The following is a 20,426-nucleotide window of genomic DNA, read 5'->3' as shown; positions in this document are numbered from 1 at the left end:
CACTTTTTAGAGTTACCTGACAGGTAGTGTGAAGGTGATATGACACCTCCTCACCTTGTTTTAAACCCATAAATGTCCCATCGATGTGCGACAACAACATGCACACGTGGTTGTGGGGGTGTTTGTGGGGGTGTTTGTATCGCACCCCTCCATTCACTTGAATGGGTCGTGCTGGGTGGTAGTACGGCCTGCCGAATGGGAAAGGAAAGGAAGAAACATTTTTGCCATGACCAAGAAGCTGAGCATCATGACTGCAGCCATATGAACAACCCCATCTGCTGCCTTTGCAGTTAAGAGGGGACGCTAAAAACATTGCTTAACCATGTGTTTTTAATGCCTCCCCCCAACAGTCTCAACAGTCAAGTCTAAACAAACCCCAAGGAAGAAAAAGCTTGCCACCAATTACATTTTCAGACCTATAGGGGGGACGGACCATGGAGACTAGGGAAGTAGAAAAAAGAGGCAACAACTAATAACTTTATTGGTTTTCTTACAGAGATTGCATTAGTGTTTATTAAGGATGGAGGGGGGATAAAAGCAAATCTGTGCTAATTGGAACACAGTTACACTACTTAACAATCTAGAAATTGGTTTAACTCTAGAAACCCCTTCTACTGTTGCTAAGAAATCTACTGTGGACGAATAGTGACCAAAGCACACTTACACACTGAAAAAAAGTTAGACAAAAAAGCAAACCTAACACTGAATATATCAAGTTAATATACAATGGATGCAAACACTGACAGTTCATATATTCGATCAAACCAGTGAACTACTGAATAAGGCTGTTAGAGTTTTCTATCATTGGGTAAGATTCCTTTAAATACAAAACTGTGCATCATTCTACCAAATCCCAGACTTTAATAGACTTTTAATAGAACCAGTAAGTTCTACATAAATAATTCTAAAGTTGTACTTTGTCCATGCAGGGAAAACCAAAAGGTTTGCTCTAGGACCTGTTCATACATAAATATGTATTAAAATGCATGAAAAGGCCTGAAAAATGAATGTGCATTGCCTTCCATTGCGGTGCATTTGACATGCATTTTTTGCATGTTAAATAGCTAAGAATCCTTGTAAGGACAAATTAATAAAACATTTTCTCAATAGGTTTGCATTGCGTTGATGTGTATTTACATATATTTACAATTGTGTCATGGTAAAATGTATACATGTAGCATTTTATTGCAATGCACCACACTCCACATAACACCACCATTGTGGTGTGGACAGGACACATTGTGATGTGATACATTGAGGTAAACCTACAAAAGGAGTAGAGGTTGTTACATTTTCAAAGTGAATGCTAATGAATATGGTCCTGTATTCATTTGGAATACCCAATTGTGCTACAAAGAAATTCATTTTTTTTTTTAATTTCCCTTGCACATGATAGAGTATTTAAAGTAAACACACCTCCACACTATTTACTAACATTCACTTTACAGCAAACACTCACTTTGCTAGATGAACAGCCTATATTATTTTAGTAAATCAATTTCACTCTATATTTGTATTTGTGTGTGTTATTTCACCATATTTGTTTTTTTTATGGTTGAACTGGATGGACTTGCCTTTTTTTCAGCCAGACTAACAATGTAACTATATTAGTTGCTACTAAAAGAGTTGGTACTACTGTATGTGGACATCTAGTTTATGAAATTAATATACAAAATTTATAATTTTAGCCCATTTTAGACATTGCGTTGTTAAAATATAAAACAGTAGAAGTGCTTTTGAAATCAATATAATGTATATATGTATATTCCATTGGTTGGATGGCATTCTAGTTAAGAGCTGGTTGATGGTGAATTCTTTTTACAAACATGTAAAAAAAAAACAATCAGACAGGAAAGAAGGAATGAATATATGGTATGTTACTCAAAAGTACTTCTGGCTACATTAAACAGAACGTTTTCAATGGTTTCTTAGTATACTTGTAAAAAAAAAATAAACTTGATTTAATAAAGTTATCAATGTATGTTGATAGTAACAAAAATGTATAGTTGGTAATATACTGTATATGTGCACGGTACAGTCATAATCGCTCATTACATGTGCAGTGTTTCCTCCTTTGCAGGTGCTACACACTGGTTGTGCATTGCTGTTTCTACATGCAATGCAAGCCTATGGGCCCAATTTACCACAAGGAAATGCACAAGAGCGTTAAGAAATTGTTATGAAGGTACCTGGTAGGCTTGCAATGCATGTTCACTTGAGCATGCTGATATATGCGAACCCCACAATCTGCATTTCTTAGTGATCTGCTAAAGTGTACACTTATGTTTAATGCATTTAGTTTTCACTGTACATGAACATCCAAATCATACTTCTTTTTCGGCCATTATTCTGACAAGGTATACTAAGGAATGTGAGTGTTAACAAAAGAAAAAGAAAAAAGAATTACATAGTGACAAACAAAACTACTGCTTTTTAAGGCAATGTTTCACAACCTTTTTTCAGTCAAGGCACCCTTTAAAATTATGACCAGTCTTGAGGCACCCCATTCTAAAATAGGATGCCTCAAGACTGTCCAAAATTTTAACAGGACACCACATTCTAAAATGTGAAAAAGGATTCTAATAGTTTTATATAATGCAGCAACATCCACACATGTAGGACACCCAACATTAGAGGTGAGTTATTCTTCCAAGGAAAATATACTATTGCACAATAGTACAGAGTAGTATTCCAGTGTTTCTCTTCTCCCTCAGTTTTTCTCCATCACTGAACTAATGTGACCCCAGCACTTATGGAGAGGGGCAGGGGAGGATGACGACAAGGATGATGTGCACACAGCTGACATCCTCCCTATCAACTGATGATGTCATTGGTTGTCAGGACGAATTTAACATGTACCCGCTCCCACTTCCGCTGCGATCGCCTAGTTGATCGGATGCGGAAGTTGTTTTTTTTCAGGTGGAATGCCACTTTAAGGTTAGCTAGTACATATTCAGACATCGGTACGTACTTTGATTAACAAACCATGTGTGCATAACTAGTGTACGCTTATATGCACTAACAGGGTAAATATTAAACATTATTTGCATTATTTCATATTTATTTAAATAAAACAAAGTAAATGTCGTAAATAATATATTTGCAAAGTGCGACAAATCCCCTTCAAACATATAGCGAGCTACCTTTAATAGTTAAGCTGCAAATCTCTGTATTTATCACAATGACAAAACTAAAGAGAAGCAAGCATTTCAAAGTTTGAAAATCACAGAGAAATTTACTTTATGGTTAAAACTACTGTGGTAACAACTCAAAATATGAGCTCACTAGAAATACACAAAACTCTCCCTTTAAATAGAGAACAGGAATGGACAATAGCAGAATTTTCCAGTGTTAGATGTAGCTTTCATCTAAATGATTTTCCCTTCTTTTTTCCTCCACCCCATCCTCCACTGAGCTGAACTGGGTTATCTCGAAATGAGATGCGTTCCTTTCGCTGGGATCCTGAATTTGTTTTCACTGGAGTAACTGCATTTTGGTCTAAAGTGTAAAAGGACAAACATGTTTGTATTTTAATTTAGTGCAACTTTGATTAGGCAATTACAAAAGAAAACATAAAAACATAATACAAATGTTCAAAAACAGTAAAATGGACTTTTCAGTAACACAACAACAGCCAACACAAATACATTTCTATCTTACTACTTACTATTGTAAGTACCCACAGGGCCTCCTGACCCCTCTTGTATTGAATCACATGGACTTTATACTTCTTTTTATTGTACTGTGCTGTCTGCCACCATTTTGTAAAGCACTGGGCAAACTGGTGGCACCATATAATACCTGTATAATAATAATCAATAAAGCACCGCTGACAAAAAAACAAGGTCGTGCCTGTACAAGAACACAGTTAATACATACCTGTTCTGCTTCCTGTGCCTCCAATCTTCAATCTCTATGGCTTGTCTCAGCTCTCTATGGCTTCTCTTCACTCTCTAAGCCTGAAAAGGACCTTCTGCATCTGACACTTTCATATGTGTTAGATGCCAGGTCCCACCTTCTGAGTGCTGTGGTTATTTCTGCTAGCCAGTAGGTCACTACTGCATCCTGTAGTAAGGAGTCAACTAGAGGAACTACAGAGTGAAGAAGGAAAGCAGCAACTGACACACCCGAAGTGTTGAATACAGATGATTTTTTAAGCAGCAATAGCTCTGCAACAGAATAAAAATCTGGGGTGCAGGCAGAAGGATAAGTAGGTATTAGTGAGTTCTTTTATAGGTACAGCATTTAATTTTTTTCTGGAAGTGACAGTGTCACGGATCCAACCTGCACGCCCACAGCGACTAGCTAACCAAGGCGTGCATGTCCGGCCATGACTTGGGGTAAGAGGGAATGAGGGGGACTTACTTTGAATATACTGTATATATAAGACCACCCATGATATACTTTCACAGCCTCTGGCCACCACTAGAGGGAGACTCCACTCCAATCCAGCTGGCAGACCACACACACACACAGGCAGATACGAATCTTATATACAATCTGGTGCACGCTAAGGGTTGGGGAGCAGTCTAGCAATTGGCACACCCTTCTAGGATTCCTCCAGCTATCCTACAAGCTAGAACCCCGATGTTAATCACTCTTCCACTGTCCATACACCTCCACACCAGACACACCACAAATGGTAGCTTGCCATTACCCAACAGTTTGTCCGCAGACTGGTTTGCTGGGCCACCACACACACACAGATCTACGTCTGGCAGATCTACTTTACAATCTGCATGCAATCTGCCAACACGCAGTGCAATTGCATACAGATAGGCAATGAACTTGACCGAGCATATAAAGACACTGCAATACAATACAATCTCTCCGGAGATATGAGCCCGAGCTTAAGTACCCAGCAGACACTTATTAATTATATGATTTAATATCCCGAAAGTGGCCAGTGCATAAAATATGTACAAAGTATAAAGAGTTACAAATAATACGGAAAATACAAGACACACAATTGGCTATTGACTATAAAATAAAAGGGAATAAAAAAAGAAATAAAACTTTTACCAAGAGTTATCCTGCAACTGGAGCAAGTCAGAGAAAGTCCGCGATTCACCAGTCAATAGAACCGGCTCCGTACGAATCACACTGTCCATATCTCAGGTCCTCAATTTATGGTAATATGGACGTAGGCTGGACATTAGCCCTTGGCCAATCAAATCTGGGGGGTGTTCCTGTACCAGCCCACAGGACATTCTGGGTACTGAAATGCCCAAAGTCGATTGGACCAGGAACAGTTTGAATCACCAAGTCAGGGCTGGACATTTCAACACCAGCGCATCAGTCCGATCGCGACAGTACCAATCACTGTTCAGCTGTCACAATCAGGCGCCATATAACAGTTTTCTGCATTTCTCTGGGGTTCTACATAGGCTACAAATACAGGTTTACATGCAGATGTAGCCTACAGTGTGTCCAATCAGAAGGAAGTATTTTCATCTCTCTGCAACTAATATTTTAGCTTTTATGAGAGATGAAATATATTCCTTTGATCTATGTATATACGTCACAACCACCTCTTGTCTTCCGCTGTGTCATGAAGCCGAACTGTCTAGAGGCTTTTCCTTCCAGATTTCCAGAAGGTGACAAATCTTATTGGCATCCAGGTGTCACCTCCAGTCTAGAGGATGCTCTGTCCCTTCAGATGCTAATTGGTGACCATATGTTTTGACTTAATTCTGAACACATCTTATATTATTATAACATGGACTGAAGCTAAACCTACATTATCATATTTCTACAGATCACATCTCAGCTACTCAAATCTTACATGTACGTTACAGACAGTTAATTGAAAAATAAGTTCTTGAGCTTTAGGGACCATGTACACTGCAGCTGCAAAACTGCTGAAGTTTTGGAGCAGTTGTGCATTTTTTTCAGTAGCCCCTGAACTCTGCTTTATGTTTTCCTATGTGTCCATGTACACATAGTCGTTTACAGTCGTTTACAGGCAGTTGAGGTTACAGGAATTTTTTTGAAAGTACAAAAATCGCATTCAGGAGTAGAGTTTACAGGCGTTTCAAACACCAAACGCTTGTAACCACGTGTAAATGCGTTTATGCATGTTTGCCTTTAGATGCATTTTTGGGCTGGTCCATATCCAGATGCTGTTCAGTGCCTTTTCTCTTCATCAAAAATGCATGCACAGCGTTATCCATGAATTCAAATGGACCTACTACACCACTGCAGTCCGTTCCAGGTTTCGCGTGCAGGACAAAAATGGTAGAACGTGCTGCATTATTTCTGCACAGAACTGTACTGGAACACATCAAAAGGATTGTTGTGTGCACTCCAGAATGCATCCAGAGGCATTACAGCACTGTGTAGCTCCTCCCACAGTGTCAAGCATGTTTCACCAGCCACTTTTGTTACACCCACCAGAAAATACTACTCTCTCTGCTTCTGCTCTCTCTGTTTCTCACAAAATGTCTGAAATAGTTAATTATTTACTATTTTTCAGTGCATTCTGGGCATTTGGGAAGGTCTCGTGAGGTTATCTTTTAAAAACGCTTCTAAACGCAAACGCGCATAAACACGGCTAAATGTGAATAAATGTGGCAGGTAAACATGGCTAAACTGTCGTTTTTTACCTATGTTTTCTATCAGTCAGTTTCCAGCGGTCAGAAAAGTTTTTCACACGCCCCCTGTGTACATGAGCCCTTAGTCTAGTGGCTTTGCCAACCTGGGATTTTGCAATCTATCTGCTATAGGTAGGGGGAAACATATCTTCAGTCTCCTCTCTCCAGTGATTAGACTGCAACATGTTAAAACTAAACTTCACCCTAAAGGGGAAGTTCCGCTTTAAGCCCTCCACCCCCCCTCCTCTTCTACTTTTTTGGGGAAGGAGGGGACGGGATAAGGAGCAAGTACCTGGTTTTCACAGGTGCACGCTCCCACTTCCAGTCAGATTGCTGCACTAATTCAGTGGAAGTCCCCGCCCCCTGCTTGCAGACTTCTGGGACATGTCATAGGTTTCAAAAGGTTGCAGGACAATTCACAAAGTGCATGTGCAGTGGAAAGCCAGCTGTGAAGCAGCAAGAAATCACAGCCAGCTTCCCACAGAAAACATGCTGGCACCAGGGACCCGATAACTAGGGAAGAACCAGCCTGGGTGAGGACAGTGCTGGATCCCTTGACAGGTAAGTGTCCTTTTTTTAAAGGTTGAAGTAGATGGACTTGTGTCTTTATTTCAACCTATGTAAAATGTCAGTGTTTTATGTGATTCCAATATCCTTGGTTACATTTATGTATGGATCCTGCTTCAATTTTTAGAACAAATGTTATCTGTGGGATGTTATAGCCTAGATTTTTGCGATTTACAAGATCATAGATAGGATGGAATATTGGGAACATTAGGTTAACCTTTCACCTGGTGAATTTAAATCCATAACAATAAGAATAGAATTTACTCCTGAAGTTGAGCACATGAGATACTCCAAAATGATCTTACAAGTGACATTATCAAGTGATCTGACTGCTAAATGAACTTCCTTAAACAGACACACCAATATACAAATCATATCTTACCATCTTTTCTACAAAGAACAATACATTGTGCCAACAGGGGTACTATGGGTATCGTCATGCAAAGGGTATAGGCAATGCAGGAGATTTTCCTTCAACGTCCTCTTATTTTTAAACATAAGCATGTAAAATATTCTTAAACATTTAATGATCATTATTCATTACTTACTTGATGCTAATGAGGAGGAGGGTGATGTGTTTCTCTGAATTTCCAAATTCCTTCCTCTGTGCTGAGATAAGGTACTTCCAGACTGTACAGAAACCAGGTCTAAATCATCAGCTTCCTTACTTAACATGTTAGCCTAAAGGCAATCAAATGTAATAAACAAAATGGGTTTTCGTAAAAAAAAAAATGAAATGTGGAAAATCATTAAGCCAACACACACTAATACAAACTAGAGCAACTTGCTGAGTTAAGCTATCTGTTGGCCTGCTCCTATGGTTTAATGCATGGTCCTTTAAATTGATGATGGACCCCTTTTCTCAACATAATTCAAAACCAAATTTAAACTGTAAATACAGAAAACACATTAATTACAACTGATTTAAATTCTGACTGCTTAAGAATAAACTACAAGGCAGTTTTAATCTCTCTCCGCCATGAGTTCGGTACCATTTTCTCACTCTTGCTACTGTGATTTAACCACACGCTGGTATTCACCACATTAAACAAGTGCTATGCTGTTGATTTATTAGTAACTCGGTCCTGCTAAAATAAATTGATAGTGGCTAAGTATTAGGAGCTGGAATTGATTGCAGCTAATCCGATATATGAAATGACTCTCTATGGCATAAGCTACATGAGTAGCAAGTAGAAGTATCGTGGTACAATTAGTGATGAGCTGCACATACCTGGGTTCAGTTTGGAGTATGTCTGGTGAACTACCAAAGTTCAGATGACAAATCCAAACCCCAATTAAATCAATCAGTGCTGAATCTTAGAAATCAGTAATGACCACTAGGCTAATAGACAGGGGATTGTCAAACAAAGGGCATGGGAAGAAGAAGAACAGTGTCCTGTGGGACATGTACAAAAGCAAAAACAAAAAAACTTTTAAAATTCTATTTGATGGGGAGCAGCTATTTTAAATGCATAAAGTGAAACATTAACCACCTAATCACCGCCGTGCAAATATAAATGCCCGGTCATCAAGTAGTTATTACAAGATTGTTGCTGCAGCCATGATTTTGTTACCATTTTATTCAGCAGCTGGCTGTTTTGTAAAAGTGATCTGGGCAACTGTTTAAACCCCCCCACCACTGCCCATGGAAGTTCCTGAGCTTACAGTCCTCCAGTACGGCTTCCCACAGAGGAAATGGAGAAACATTTACTTGCTGATGACGAGGATTTGGGCATTTTCGGTTTTAGAGCTGTCAATCTGTGCTTGGATATCTGCCTTGGAGGGTAGGGGACTTGTCACTGGCCAAAACTATCACAAGGGGGCTTGCTAGCCCCCTTTTGATAGCAATAAAGGTAAATTAAAATGATGTGTAAAATTGTAAAAAATATAAATTTGAATAAATTAAAAATCATTTTTTTTTTAAATTGCACGTCAGGGCAACACTAGGATTTTTGGTTTGAATCTCAACCATGGCACTACCTGTCTGGAGTTTGTATGTTCTCCTTATGACTGCTTGGGTTTCCTCTGGGTACTCCCGTTTCCTCCCACACTCCAAAGACATGCTGGTGGGCAAATTGGCCCTAGTATGTGTATGTATGTATGAATGTGACCTAGGGACCTTAGATTGTCAGCTTCTTGAGGGTTGGGACTGATGTGAATGTACAATACATACGTAAAAAACTATAACAATTGTCAGTGCTACAAAAGAACCTGTAATTAAAAAAAATGTAAATGTGTGTGTAGATCTGGCACTCATGATTAACCTGTGATTTCACCACACATGTGAGGTATCACCATGAATGTCGGAGTTACAGCAATAATTCTAACTCTAAACTGATAATCTGTAAATGCTCTTAAAGAGTCACAGATAATTTTAGGTATCATAGTTTGCAGCTATTTCACAGAAGCATGCAATTTTAAATCTTGTAAATGTTTGGTATCTATTTACTTGAGTCAACATCATCTTTTATATTTTACTAAATCATTTGGGAATATATTGTGTTTGTGTTCACTAAAATTCATTTCAGTGTATTTTTTCCTGAAAATATATAATGGTTGGGGGTTCTAAGTAGTTTTCTAGCAAAAGATTCAGATTTTACCATGTGTGTGAAAAATTAAAAATTTCCCCAGATGGCAAGAGGTTAAAAATATAAATTTCCTCTAAACAACATGCTTGAGAGATACCCTGAAACTGCCTGTGAAGAGGCACATTTGTATGATGTTTACAACCTCCTATAGTAAAAAGTGACATTTGCAAAAAAAAAAATGCTGTTTAAATCCCTGGCTAAGTGGGCCGGGCAACAATACATCACTGGTTTTTAGGAGCAGTTTGAGTGGGACGCTGTCACATCTAGCAGTGGTAGTCAAATGTTTCACTTCCCACTGCAGCCAGAGGTTTGTCTCAGCTGAACACCAATTTAAATCGGCTGTTCACTGAACTCTCAACCTGTAAAATTCGAGCTGAACATGGGTTCAGTTTAAACCCAAAGCTCATTTCTAGTAACAAATCAATTACACACAAAAGGAGCACTGTGTGATCACAGAAAACTGACCATTAACACATGCTACTTGTTTATATACAAATGCCACATTAATCTAACTATTACTCTGTAGAGCAAAATAATAATTTGCAACAAGAGAAAGTATGCTTACCTTAGTGTATGTGATACACAAACAATAGCACAACAATTGATTCATATTTTTATTATATTTCAGTATGAATTTATATAGAACAGACATCTTAGGAGTCTGTGCACACTGACTTGAAAAAAAAAGGCAGTGTTCTTGGCAGGAAAAAAACCTCTCTAATTTTGAGCATTGTTTGTACAAGTGTGCAAGTGTGTTTAGCGGTTTTTTTTCTGCCAGAAAACTGCACTCAAAAACACAAAACAGAAGGGTTTTATTCTGCCTCTAAATGCTGAGCTTAAAGTGTTACTAAACCCACAACAGTAAAATCAGTCTCCATATGCAGCAAAGCATGTTTGTTATACTTACTGTGGAACCTAAGGGGTTAATCCACTGCATTTTGTAAAAAGGCTGTTTGATCCTGACTTCTCTGATTCTCCCCTTCTTCCAGTGTCCCCCTCTTATCTCCTGATAAGCCATATCATGTGGACTCAGTCTGCACATGCTCAATTTGGTGTATAATTCCGAAAGAGGTTTTTTTTTCTTGGGAGAGTGCATGTGATCAACACAGAGCCAATCAGCATTGACCAGACAGAGGTCAGGGGTTCTGCATCCTCCCAGTGCAGAAAGAAAACTCCTACAAACTTTAACCAATGCTCTGCTGAACACTGATAGAAGTCACAAGACTATTCTAACTGCTGATGAAAAAAGGTATTTAGCAGTTTATATTTACTAAAATAATTGCATTTCTATGTTCTGTGTACTGTGGGAGACCAGACAGAGTGAATGCAGGGGCCTGGGTTTAGTAACACTTTAAATGCTATTCAAGCTCTTTTTGATCTGGAGATACAGGCCTTAGCTTTGCCTTTGGTAAATTTCTTAGAAAGCTTTTTGACTTCTTGAAATGTAGACAAAGGAGCCACTTTTTTTTTTACATAGCGTCTCCAGAATCTCTTACCACGTGCATTTTCCTGGCTGCACCAGCATCTACAGACAGGCTCAGGCCACATGCAGCCCACAGGACACCTCTGATGTAGTGCAAGGGCCTGCTCGTTTAAATATAGAGGGATTGGATAGATGGTGTGTTCTCATATTATATAGTTTAGGTAAATCTAAAGGAGATCATACAGAGATTGTGCAATCAGATGGTAAAATGTATGGCCACCTTTATACACCTAAAATTAACTAGCTGCACTTTCAGTGTCATTAATTGTTAACGACACACCAAACACAGAAACAAGCACACATATTGCCACATGAAAAAAACAGGCTACAAATGCAGCAATGCTGCAAAATGTGCAGTAAAAAATGTGCAACACCATTACGCCAAAATGTCCCATGAGCTATGTTGCCACCTGTAGGGCAGCCCATTGAAATTAACAAGCTGCCCTATATGTGTCACTGAAAAAACGAGCCAAAAAGCATGCGCTCCCACTACTCTCAGTGTGAATGGAGCCTGAGAGTGAAATTGGTTTGTTTACACAGAACAAAGAGGCTCCATTCATATCTGTATGTTGCTGAAAGCATGGCAATCTGCACAGAAAATGCACACTTTGCCATGCGTTTCAGAAACAAGCTGCAAATGTGCATCGTGTTTGTGTTGTCATTACATGTTAAAGGCACCCCGAGTGCGGCAAACATACCAAAAACTTTGGTAACACACCATGCTCTGCTCCAGAAAAGGTTTTTTTCTTTTCTGGGGCAATTGTTGCGTTCAAGTACATGGGCTGCCCTATGCTTAGCGAGTGAAAACACTCCAAAACACCCAAAACAAACACAAGCGGGAATGTTAGTCTTCACTATGTGGAGATGTGAATGGGGCCTGACAACTATTTCCATCCATTCCCTCCTATGTACTTGTATAAAGATGACCATACACTATGCAATGTGATTGCACAATCTCTATACAATTTCCTTTACATTGACCACAACTATGGAATAGAACAACATACCTGAACAATCTATTCAGTTTGTATCAAATCAGACAGGCCCTTTTACTACATAGCTGATGGGAGGAAGGTCGTATTGTAATGAGGGAGGCGTGGTCCAGAGTGGTGAACACACCCTATCAAACCCTCTTCTGTGATGCAACAAGGAAGTGAAGGCTTCTGGGAGGTGGCCTACAGGAAGTGAATGCTGAGAGACCATCTACAGGAAATTATGCAATCGGAAAATTTGTTCATTTCTGGCCCAGCACATTGGGATGGCTGGGCCAGAAATGGCATTGGAAAACGCTTCTATCTATCATGAAAAGTGGAATTCTAACCCCTTCAGTTGTCTTCCAGTAGGTGAAGACCCGGATGAATGCTATGTTGATCAATGGACAGATGTCTAGCATTCTTCAAGATTCTCATCCGAGATTCCTTAAGGTTTGGGAACCTTGGATACGTTATTCCCTTCCGTCCCTGCCTCCTACTAGCTAGGGCCTCTTATAGTCATTGCCTGTGCTAGCCCTGGATCCATAACTCTTTTAGTCTTCCTTTCTTCCATGTTTTCTCCTTGAATCTTTCTTTCTTTCTTTTTTTCTATCAGTTTGTTTTTTTTTCCCGTATGTTCTGAGCTGGTATTTCTCGGTAGGGGTTTTTCCTCTGTTTTTTTTCCAGTAATATGATGGATTGCTGCTGCTACTATTTGGTTCGGCTTTTTGCCGTCCCTTCTTGATGCCATTACCATCTGCTTATGTATGCTATTGTTTCGCTCTGCCCCTGCGTGGGCGTATCATGAGCTTGTTGTATTATAAAAACAAAAACTTCTTTAATAAAAATATTGAAATAGAAAAGTGAAATTCTGCCGAAAAGGTGAACTTATCCTTTAAAATATGCCCCTAAATGACCTAATGTACATGGACACATAGGATAACATTGGTTTCTTCTACAGGCAAAACACTAAACTCCTCTAAGAGCAGCGGTTTTTAAGCCAGTGTGCATGGACCCTAACTGGTGGAAAATATGCTTTCAGCTTTTCATTGCTCTCAGGTGTACAAAACCACATAAAAATCTTCAGGGTAGAAAAAATGTACGCAAACAGATTGGAAAACAGCAGAATGTATGCTGATTTCATGGCACATAATTCAGTAACAGTTTCTGTCTCTATTAACTATTAAAGAATATGAAACCATGAATAATAAGCGTGCAAATTGCACAATGGAGTTCTAGTTTTTGATATAAACCATGTGACCTGCTGAGCTATATAGATCCTCAAGAAACACCTTGATACAATTACAGACATATTATTTATGGTTTGCCATACGTTATCTTTATCATCATGGCTGACAGTTAAGCAGTGTGTGTAACACATGGCACAGTATTATAAGTAAATCTGTTCAGGGCATTTGGCAGCTGAAACATAAAAAAATGACCCTTACATGCAAATACCCTACAGTATCTTACCACGAGCTGAACGCGCCCACCATTTAATATGCCATTATTCAATTCGGGCAAGAAACGCCTACTGTAACAGAAGAAACACAAGAAGATATGATACTTTAGTGTGACTCTTTAAGCAATGAAAGGAGAACGCAAATATAAATCTGGTTTAGTAGACAAATATGACAAACCACATATTTTCATGCCTATCTTTTAATACAAACTCTACAAGTTACTATCCATAAAGTATGCAAGCACAGGCCAGTTGGAGCTGTGGTCTAGATGTGGTCTGTGGCAAAAAGAATACATCATCAAGACTGCAAATGCATGAACTAAAAACACTACTAGCATGGATAGAAAGAGGTTCTAATATTATATTATATTTTTTTTATTAAAAAACAGTACATAGAAAATAAGCCCCTTATCTAGCAGTGGAAAAAGCAAAAGTTAAGAGATGCAGAAAAGTAATCTGGTGAAATGTAAAATGTGATTTAAATACTATGATCTTTTTTTAACTGAATTACATTGTACTGTAAATTCCTGTTCCTGCTTGAAACATTTATTAATGCTGTAAACAATAAGCATTGTGAAATGATCATTCCTGCTTGCAGCTTCCTTCTTAAAAAGTATTCAGTGACGTCAAATTAGCATTCCTGATTTAAACAGTGAAGGGCTCCTTCACACGTATATCAGTACTCTATGTTTAACTACGTCCCATCCTGCCACTATATATACTGTATACAGTGAGGTGGGAGCCTCCTTGTTCCTGGGTTACTGTGATTGGCCCTGCACTGTGTGAATGCTGTGGCCAATCACAGCAATAACAGTATAAACCTAGGTCCCTGGCTGCAGCCTGTAAATTCTCTCATCTCACAGCGATAAAAAAAACAGCAGCAATCTGGCACGGATCACTATCACTAGAGCAGAGCAGTGCCAGTATGCGGACCCTGTACTGCTTTGGATAGTGATCAGAGACACTGTATGCCATTGCAGCATTTATGGTCTCTGATCACTGATGAGAGCAGTATAATGCCACCATTTTTTACAAGCTCACTGTCACCAGAGCAGTGTAGTGTCACACTGCTCTGGTGACAGTGAGCTTGTAAAACAAATCCACATTCAGATTGCTTTTCAAACAGCAATAAACAGTTTTTACCTCCTATATGCTGGAATATTGCATCACAACCTTGTGCTTTGTGAGTGGTTGTGGTGCAGTTACAGTGAGGGACCATTCACTTGAATATGTTGTGCTCATTGGGCAGTAATGCCCGCCAAGAGCAACAGGGGGTGTAATTTTTGCCATGGCATGTATAAACACCCAGCTGCTACAATCTCAGCTAAAAGGGGATTAGTTGAGGAGCAGTAAATGTACGGATTCCACATAACCACAAGTGTAAACAAGCCCTTATACACATTTACCACACCTGTGCAAGCAGTCACAGTGTCCCTGACAGGGGCGGACTGACAACTTATGGGGCCCCCAGGCAATAGGGGATCATGGGGCCCCTGTGCCCTTGCCCAAACTCAAAAAAGCCTATGAAAAAGGTACCAGGGGCATCTCATGGGGCCCCCTACTGACCCTGGGCCCTCGGGCAGTGCCCGAGTTTCCAAATGGTCAGTCCACCCCTGGTCCCTGAACATCACCATATCAGTCCCAGTGTCACCATGAGGCCTCACACAAGGCATTGCTGATCACCTCCACAACAGTGCAGTGTTGCCTCTGTCTGCTGCCTGTGCTAATCTTGGCCTGCTTATTGACCACATTTCTATCTGCTGTGAGGACTGATCCTTTACCTGTTTATTGACCACGTCACTGCCTGCCACCTCAACTGACCCATCTGTATGTCCTATGACCCCAGCCCCAGCTATCCTCTGTGGAAAACTGCACTCCTGGAACTACAGGAGCTCTTTTGCTCCTCCTTTCATCAGCCTCCTGTACTTCCTGGCCAGGGATCATGGAACACTTGGGGGCAGCCATATACCAGTAGGCTAAGCTTGCTTGGCTTATAGGAACAGGGACTGCTATACTGTAGGTGAAACTACATTAAGCTTTACTCCCTGATCACTCGTACAGAGGCGATCATTACAGTATGTCGTTTTCGATGCAGTTGGTTGATTTTTGTGATATCCAAAAATGCAGTGTGTAAGAAATATCTTATAAAACTGAAAACTTTGTTTAAAAAAAATATTTTTCATTTTCTTTATGCATTTTACAACATTTTTTGCCATAAAAAATAAGTCTTCAAAAGATTCACCATGCCTCTTACAAAAAGAACTTTCTCTCCAAAATATGGTCATTTTGTGGGTGTTTCTACTGTCCTGGTGCTTTAGGGCTTCCAAAAATGTGATAGGTAGACAGGAGAGCAGATATATAATTTATGACCCTAAAAAAGGTGGTCCTTGGATTTTGGGCCCCTATATGTAGCTAGTCTGTGAAAACGTTTCACACATGTGGTATCACCATACTTGGGAAGAGTAGTAGAATGTGTTTTCTGGTGCAATTCTAAGTTAAAAAGAGACATACTTCTCATGACACAGGATGCCTCACATCAGTTGTGGCTCACATCAGTTGTGGTCTAACAATCTCAATAAGGGCATCACATGTGGACACCTTCATGCTCGTATAAACAAAGAACTTTTGGGGACATAACCGCAATTCATGGTAAAAAGTATAGAAATGCCCCTTGGAAATCCATTGCGAGACTATAGGTTGCACCGAAATGTGGACAACAGCCTTCTCTTTTTCCACTGGGCCATTCTTTCCATAATCATCTTGAGCTGAGCTGGATCCATGTTGCATAGAATTCATAAAAGTGCCTGCTATCACACCGCAACCTAACAATGCCTCAAAGCGGACCATTTACATCACTTTCCCCTAGATAAAGAACACTTTTGTGACCATTTGACAAGTTTTTAAGCACTTAAAAAAACACGTCAAAAACACTTGGAAAAAAAGAGGGGGACTTCAACGGTGCTCAAGTACGCAGTATTTGTATTAGTATCTAACCTTGCTTAACTACATTCCATGCATCAAAAACATGTCATAAATGCTATAGGTGCATTAATAAGCATTAATTTGTACATCAGAATTAACACACATGTGGACGAGGCCTTAGTTCGCTAAACAGCTGTGTACTATAAAAAATTTTTATTTTTTTTCTACAGGTTTATTTGAGCCAGACACCACGAAGCAGCCTTAAAACATAACCGAGTTTCCTCCATGTTTCACAATAGGTATTGTGTTCTCTTCTTTGAAAATTAATTAATCTGTCTGTGAACACAGATCTTATGTGACTTGCCCAAAAGCTCCAGTTTTGTCTCATCTGTTTAAAGGACAATCTTTCAGAAACACTTTTGAGTGCCAAGAAGCATTTTAGCAAATTTCAGTCTGGTTTTTTTTATCTTTTTCTTTCAAGAGAGGACTCGTCTTGGGTCTTCTTCCATTGAGTCCACTATCACTCAATGAGCAATTGATGGTGCGATCAAATGCTGATGTACCTTGACCTTGGAGTGCCGCTTATATCTGCTTGGAAGCTTTCCTTGGCTTTTCTCTACTATTCTTACTATCCTTTTGTTGAATCTGGGGTCAATTTTCCATTTGTGGCCACTTCCAGGAAGGCTGGCTACAATCTTGTGTACATTAAACTTCCTAATTATATTTGCACCTGTAATCACAGAAACATCAAGCTGCTTGGAGATGGTGTAACGGCCTTTACCATAGGCACACTGGTCCATAACTCCCTTTCTGATATCATTAGACAACTTCCCTTTTTGCTTTCATTGATCCATGTTCAGTGTGGTGCACGTGATGATACCAAACAGTAACTCCATTAAAATACACTGACTGGCTGATTATAGGATTGAAGACGTGCTATGCCAACAACAGAAAACAGTTTGTTTGAAATATAACTATGATCCAATTTCTTATAACCTTTTCTAGAGGTAGCAACAAATCTGTCAAGGTCATTTTTAGAATATCTTTTTTTGAATAAGTAACAATGTATCTATTTTCATACTTTCTTTGCCTTTTTATTATATGACATACTAAAGGCATGCAGGTATACAATTTCTTCTAATTTCATTATTTCAGGGGAATATACTATAGCTTTATTTTAATGAGCTATAAGGGTATAATTTGTCCATCTCTATATACAGTGCCCTGAAAAAGTATTCATACCCCTTAAAATTTTCCACATTTTGTAATGTTACAACCATAAATGTAAATGTATTTTATTAGGATCTCATGTGATAGACCAACACAACGTGGCACAAAATTGTGAAGTGGAAGGAAAATGATAAATGGTTTTCAACATTTTTTTTACAAACAAATATCTGAAAAGTGTGGCATGCATTTGTATTCAGCCACTTTTACTCTGATACCCCTAACTAAAATCTAGTGAAACCAATTGCCTTCAAAAGTCATTTAACTAGTAAATAGAGTCCACCTGTGTGTAATTTAATCTCAGTATAAATACAGCTGTTCTGTGAAGCCCTCAGAGGTTTGTTAGAGAACATTAGTGAACAAACAGCATCATGAAGGCCAAGAAACATACCGGACAGGTCAGTGATAGAGTTGTGGAGAAGTTTAAAGCAGGGTTAGGTTATCAAAAAATACCCCAAGCTTTCGACATCTCACAGAGCACATTTCTATTCATCATCCGAAAATGGAAAGAGTATGGCACAACTGCAAACCTACCAAGACATCGCTGTCCACCTAAACTGACAGGCCAGGCAGGGAGAACATTAATCAGATAAACAGCCAAGAGGCCCATGGTAACTCTGAAGGAGCTGCAGAGATCCACAGCTCAGGTGGGAGAATGTGTCCACAGGACAACTATTGTGCACTCCACAAATCTGGCCTTTATGGAAGAGTGGCAAGAAGAATTGAACTTTTGGCCTAAAAGCAAAACACTACGTGTGGAGGAAAACTAACACTGCACCCTGAACGTACCATCCCAACTGTGAAACATCGTTGTGGCAGCATGATGTTGTGGGGATGCTTTTCTTCAGCAGGGACAGGGAAGTTTGTCAGAGTTCATGGGAAGATGGATGGAGCCAAATATAGGGCAATCTTAGAAGAAAACCTGTTGCAAAAAAGTCTGCAAAAGACTTGAGACTGGGGCAGAGGTACACCTTCCATTAGGACAACAACCACAAACAAACAGCCACAGCTATAATGGAATGGTTTAGATCAAAGCATATTCATGTGTTAGAATGGCCCAGTAAAAGCCCAACCTTAATTCAATTGAGAATCTGTGGCAAGACTTAAAAATATTTGTTCGCAGATGCTCTCCATCCAATCTGACAAAGCTTGAGCTATTTTGCAAAGAAGAATGGGCAAAAATGTCACTCTCTAGGTGTGCAAAGCTGGTAGAGACATACCCCGAAACACTTGCAGCTGTAATTGCAGCGAAAGGTGGTTCTACAAAGTATTGACTCAGGGGGGCTGAATACGAATGCACACCACACTTTTCAGAAATTTGTAAAAAAAATTTTGAAAATCATTTATCATTTTCCTTCCACTTCACAATAATGTGCCACTTTGTGTTGGTCTATCACATAAAATCCCCCAAAAATACATTTACGTTTTTGGTTGACACAATGTGGAAAATTTCAAAGGGTATGAATACTTTTTCAAGGCATTGTACCACAGATTCAATGAGAATACACCTGGATTCCAAAGCATGCCATAATCATGCTACTTAGTTGCCTTATTTTAGAATAAAGAGGATAGAAATTGTTTGAGTTTACCCATTAAGTTTACAGAAATCTATACATCTGGGTCATTTATTTATTTAAAGATTGCAAGGGCTGCCCAACAGAAGTCTGCTGTCAGAAAGCCTCCATATATTATGTCATGCAATATCACCTGCATCAAAAGAAATAACAAAAACTGATATCAAGAAGGCGCTTACCATTTAGGTGTTGCAGAATGAGTTGATTCCACTTCTCCACACTGTGTATGGAGCCACTGGTATGTAAACTCCCTGCTTCTTGCTAACGTCTCTAAAGATAATTCATTCTGATTGCATAATTCTCCTTAAAAATATAACAAAGGTATTATATACAAAGTTATTTATTGGGCTTTATTTATATACTACAGTGTCAATTATAAGACATAGTCACACATAAATGCAAGACATGACAATGTTACACATTTAGACAATTATAATTATATATACAGTGGATATAAAAAGTCTACACACCCCTGGTAAAATGTCAGGTTCCTGTGATGTAAAAAATGAGACAAAGATAAATAATTTCAGAACTTTTTCCACCTTTAATGTAATGCAGTTAAACAACAAACTAAAATCTTTTTGGTGGAGGTAAGTATAAATAAAAAACTAAAATATGGTTGCATAAGTGTGCACACCCTTAAACTAATACTTTGTTGAAGCACCTTTTGATTTTATTACAGCACTCAGTGTTTTTGGGTATGAGTCTATCAGCATGGAACATCTTGACTTGGCAATATTTGCCCACTCTTCCTTGCAAAAACACTCCAAATCTGTCAGATTGCGAGGGCATCTCCTGTGCACAGTCCTCTTCAGATCACCCAACAGATTTTCGATCGGGTTTAGGTCTGGCCTCTGGCTTGGCCATTCCAAAACTGTAATCTTTTTCTGGTGAAGCCATTCCTTTGTTGATTTGGATGTATGTATTGGGTCATTGTCATGCTGAAAGATGTTCAGCTTTCTAGCAGAAGCCTGAAGGTTTTGTGCCAATATTGACTGGTATTTAGAACTGTTCATAATTCCCTCTACCTTGACTAAGG

The 20,426-nt window shown here is 39.2% G+C and overlaps 1 protein-coding gene across 1 annotated transcript in view; it reads right to left on the bottom strand.

Annotated features, from left to right (window-relative positions):
* Positions 1–450: 450 nt before the first annotated feature.
* LRRIQ1 (leucine rich repeats and IQ motif containing 1) overlaps positions 451–20,426 on the bottom strand; it is a 238,741-nt gene continuing 218,765 nt past the window's right edge. Inside the window, exons 23-26 of the mRNA XM_089652370.1 lie at positions 19,567–19,690; positions 13,676–13,736; positions 7,709–7,841; positions 451–3,498 (exon numbers count right to left, since the gene is read on the bottom strand). Of these exons, the coding sequence (XP_089508496.1) occupies positions 3,365–3,498; positions 7,709–7,841; positions 13,676–13,736; positions 19,567–19,690 (452 nt within the window). The 3' untranslated portion in view covers positions 451–3,364. The remainder of the gene's footprint in view (positions 3,499–7,708; positions 7,842–13,675; positions 13,737–19,566; positions 19,691–20,426) is intronic.

Source organism: Staurois parvus, unplaced genomic scaffold (genome assembly GCF_062004578.1).
Source record: "Staurois parvus isolate SC_StPar_1 unplaced genomic scaffold, SC_StPar_1.0 ptg000025l, whole genome shotgun sequence".
Classification (NCBI taxonomy): Eukaryota; Metazoa; Chordata; class Amphibia; order Anura; family Ranidae; genus Staurois; species Staurois parvus.
Note: the sequence above shows the minus strand (reverse complement) of the source record. Positions and strands in the feature narration are given on the sequence as shown.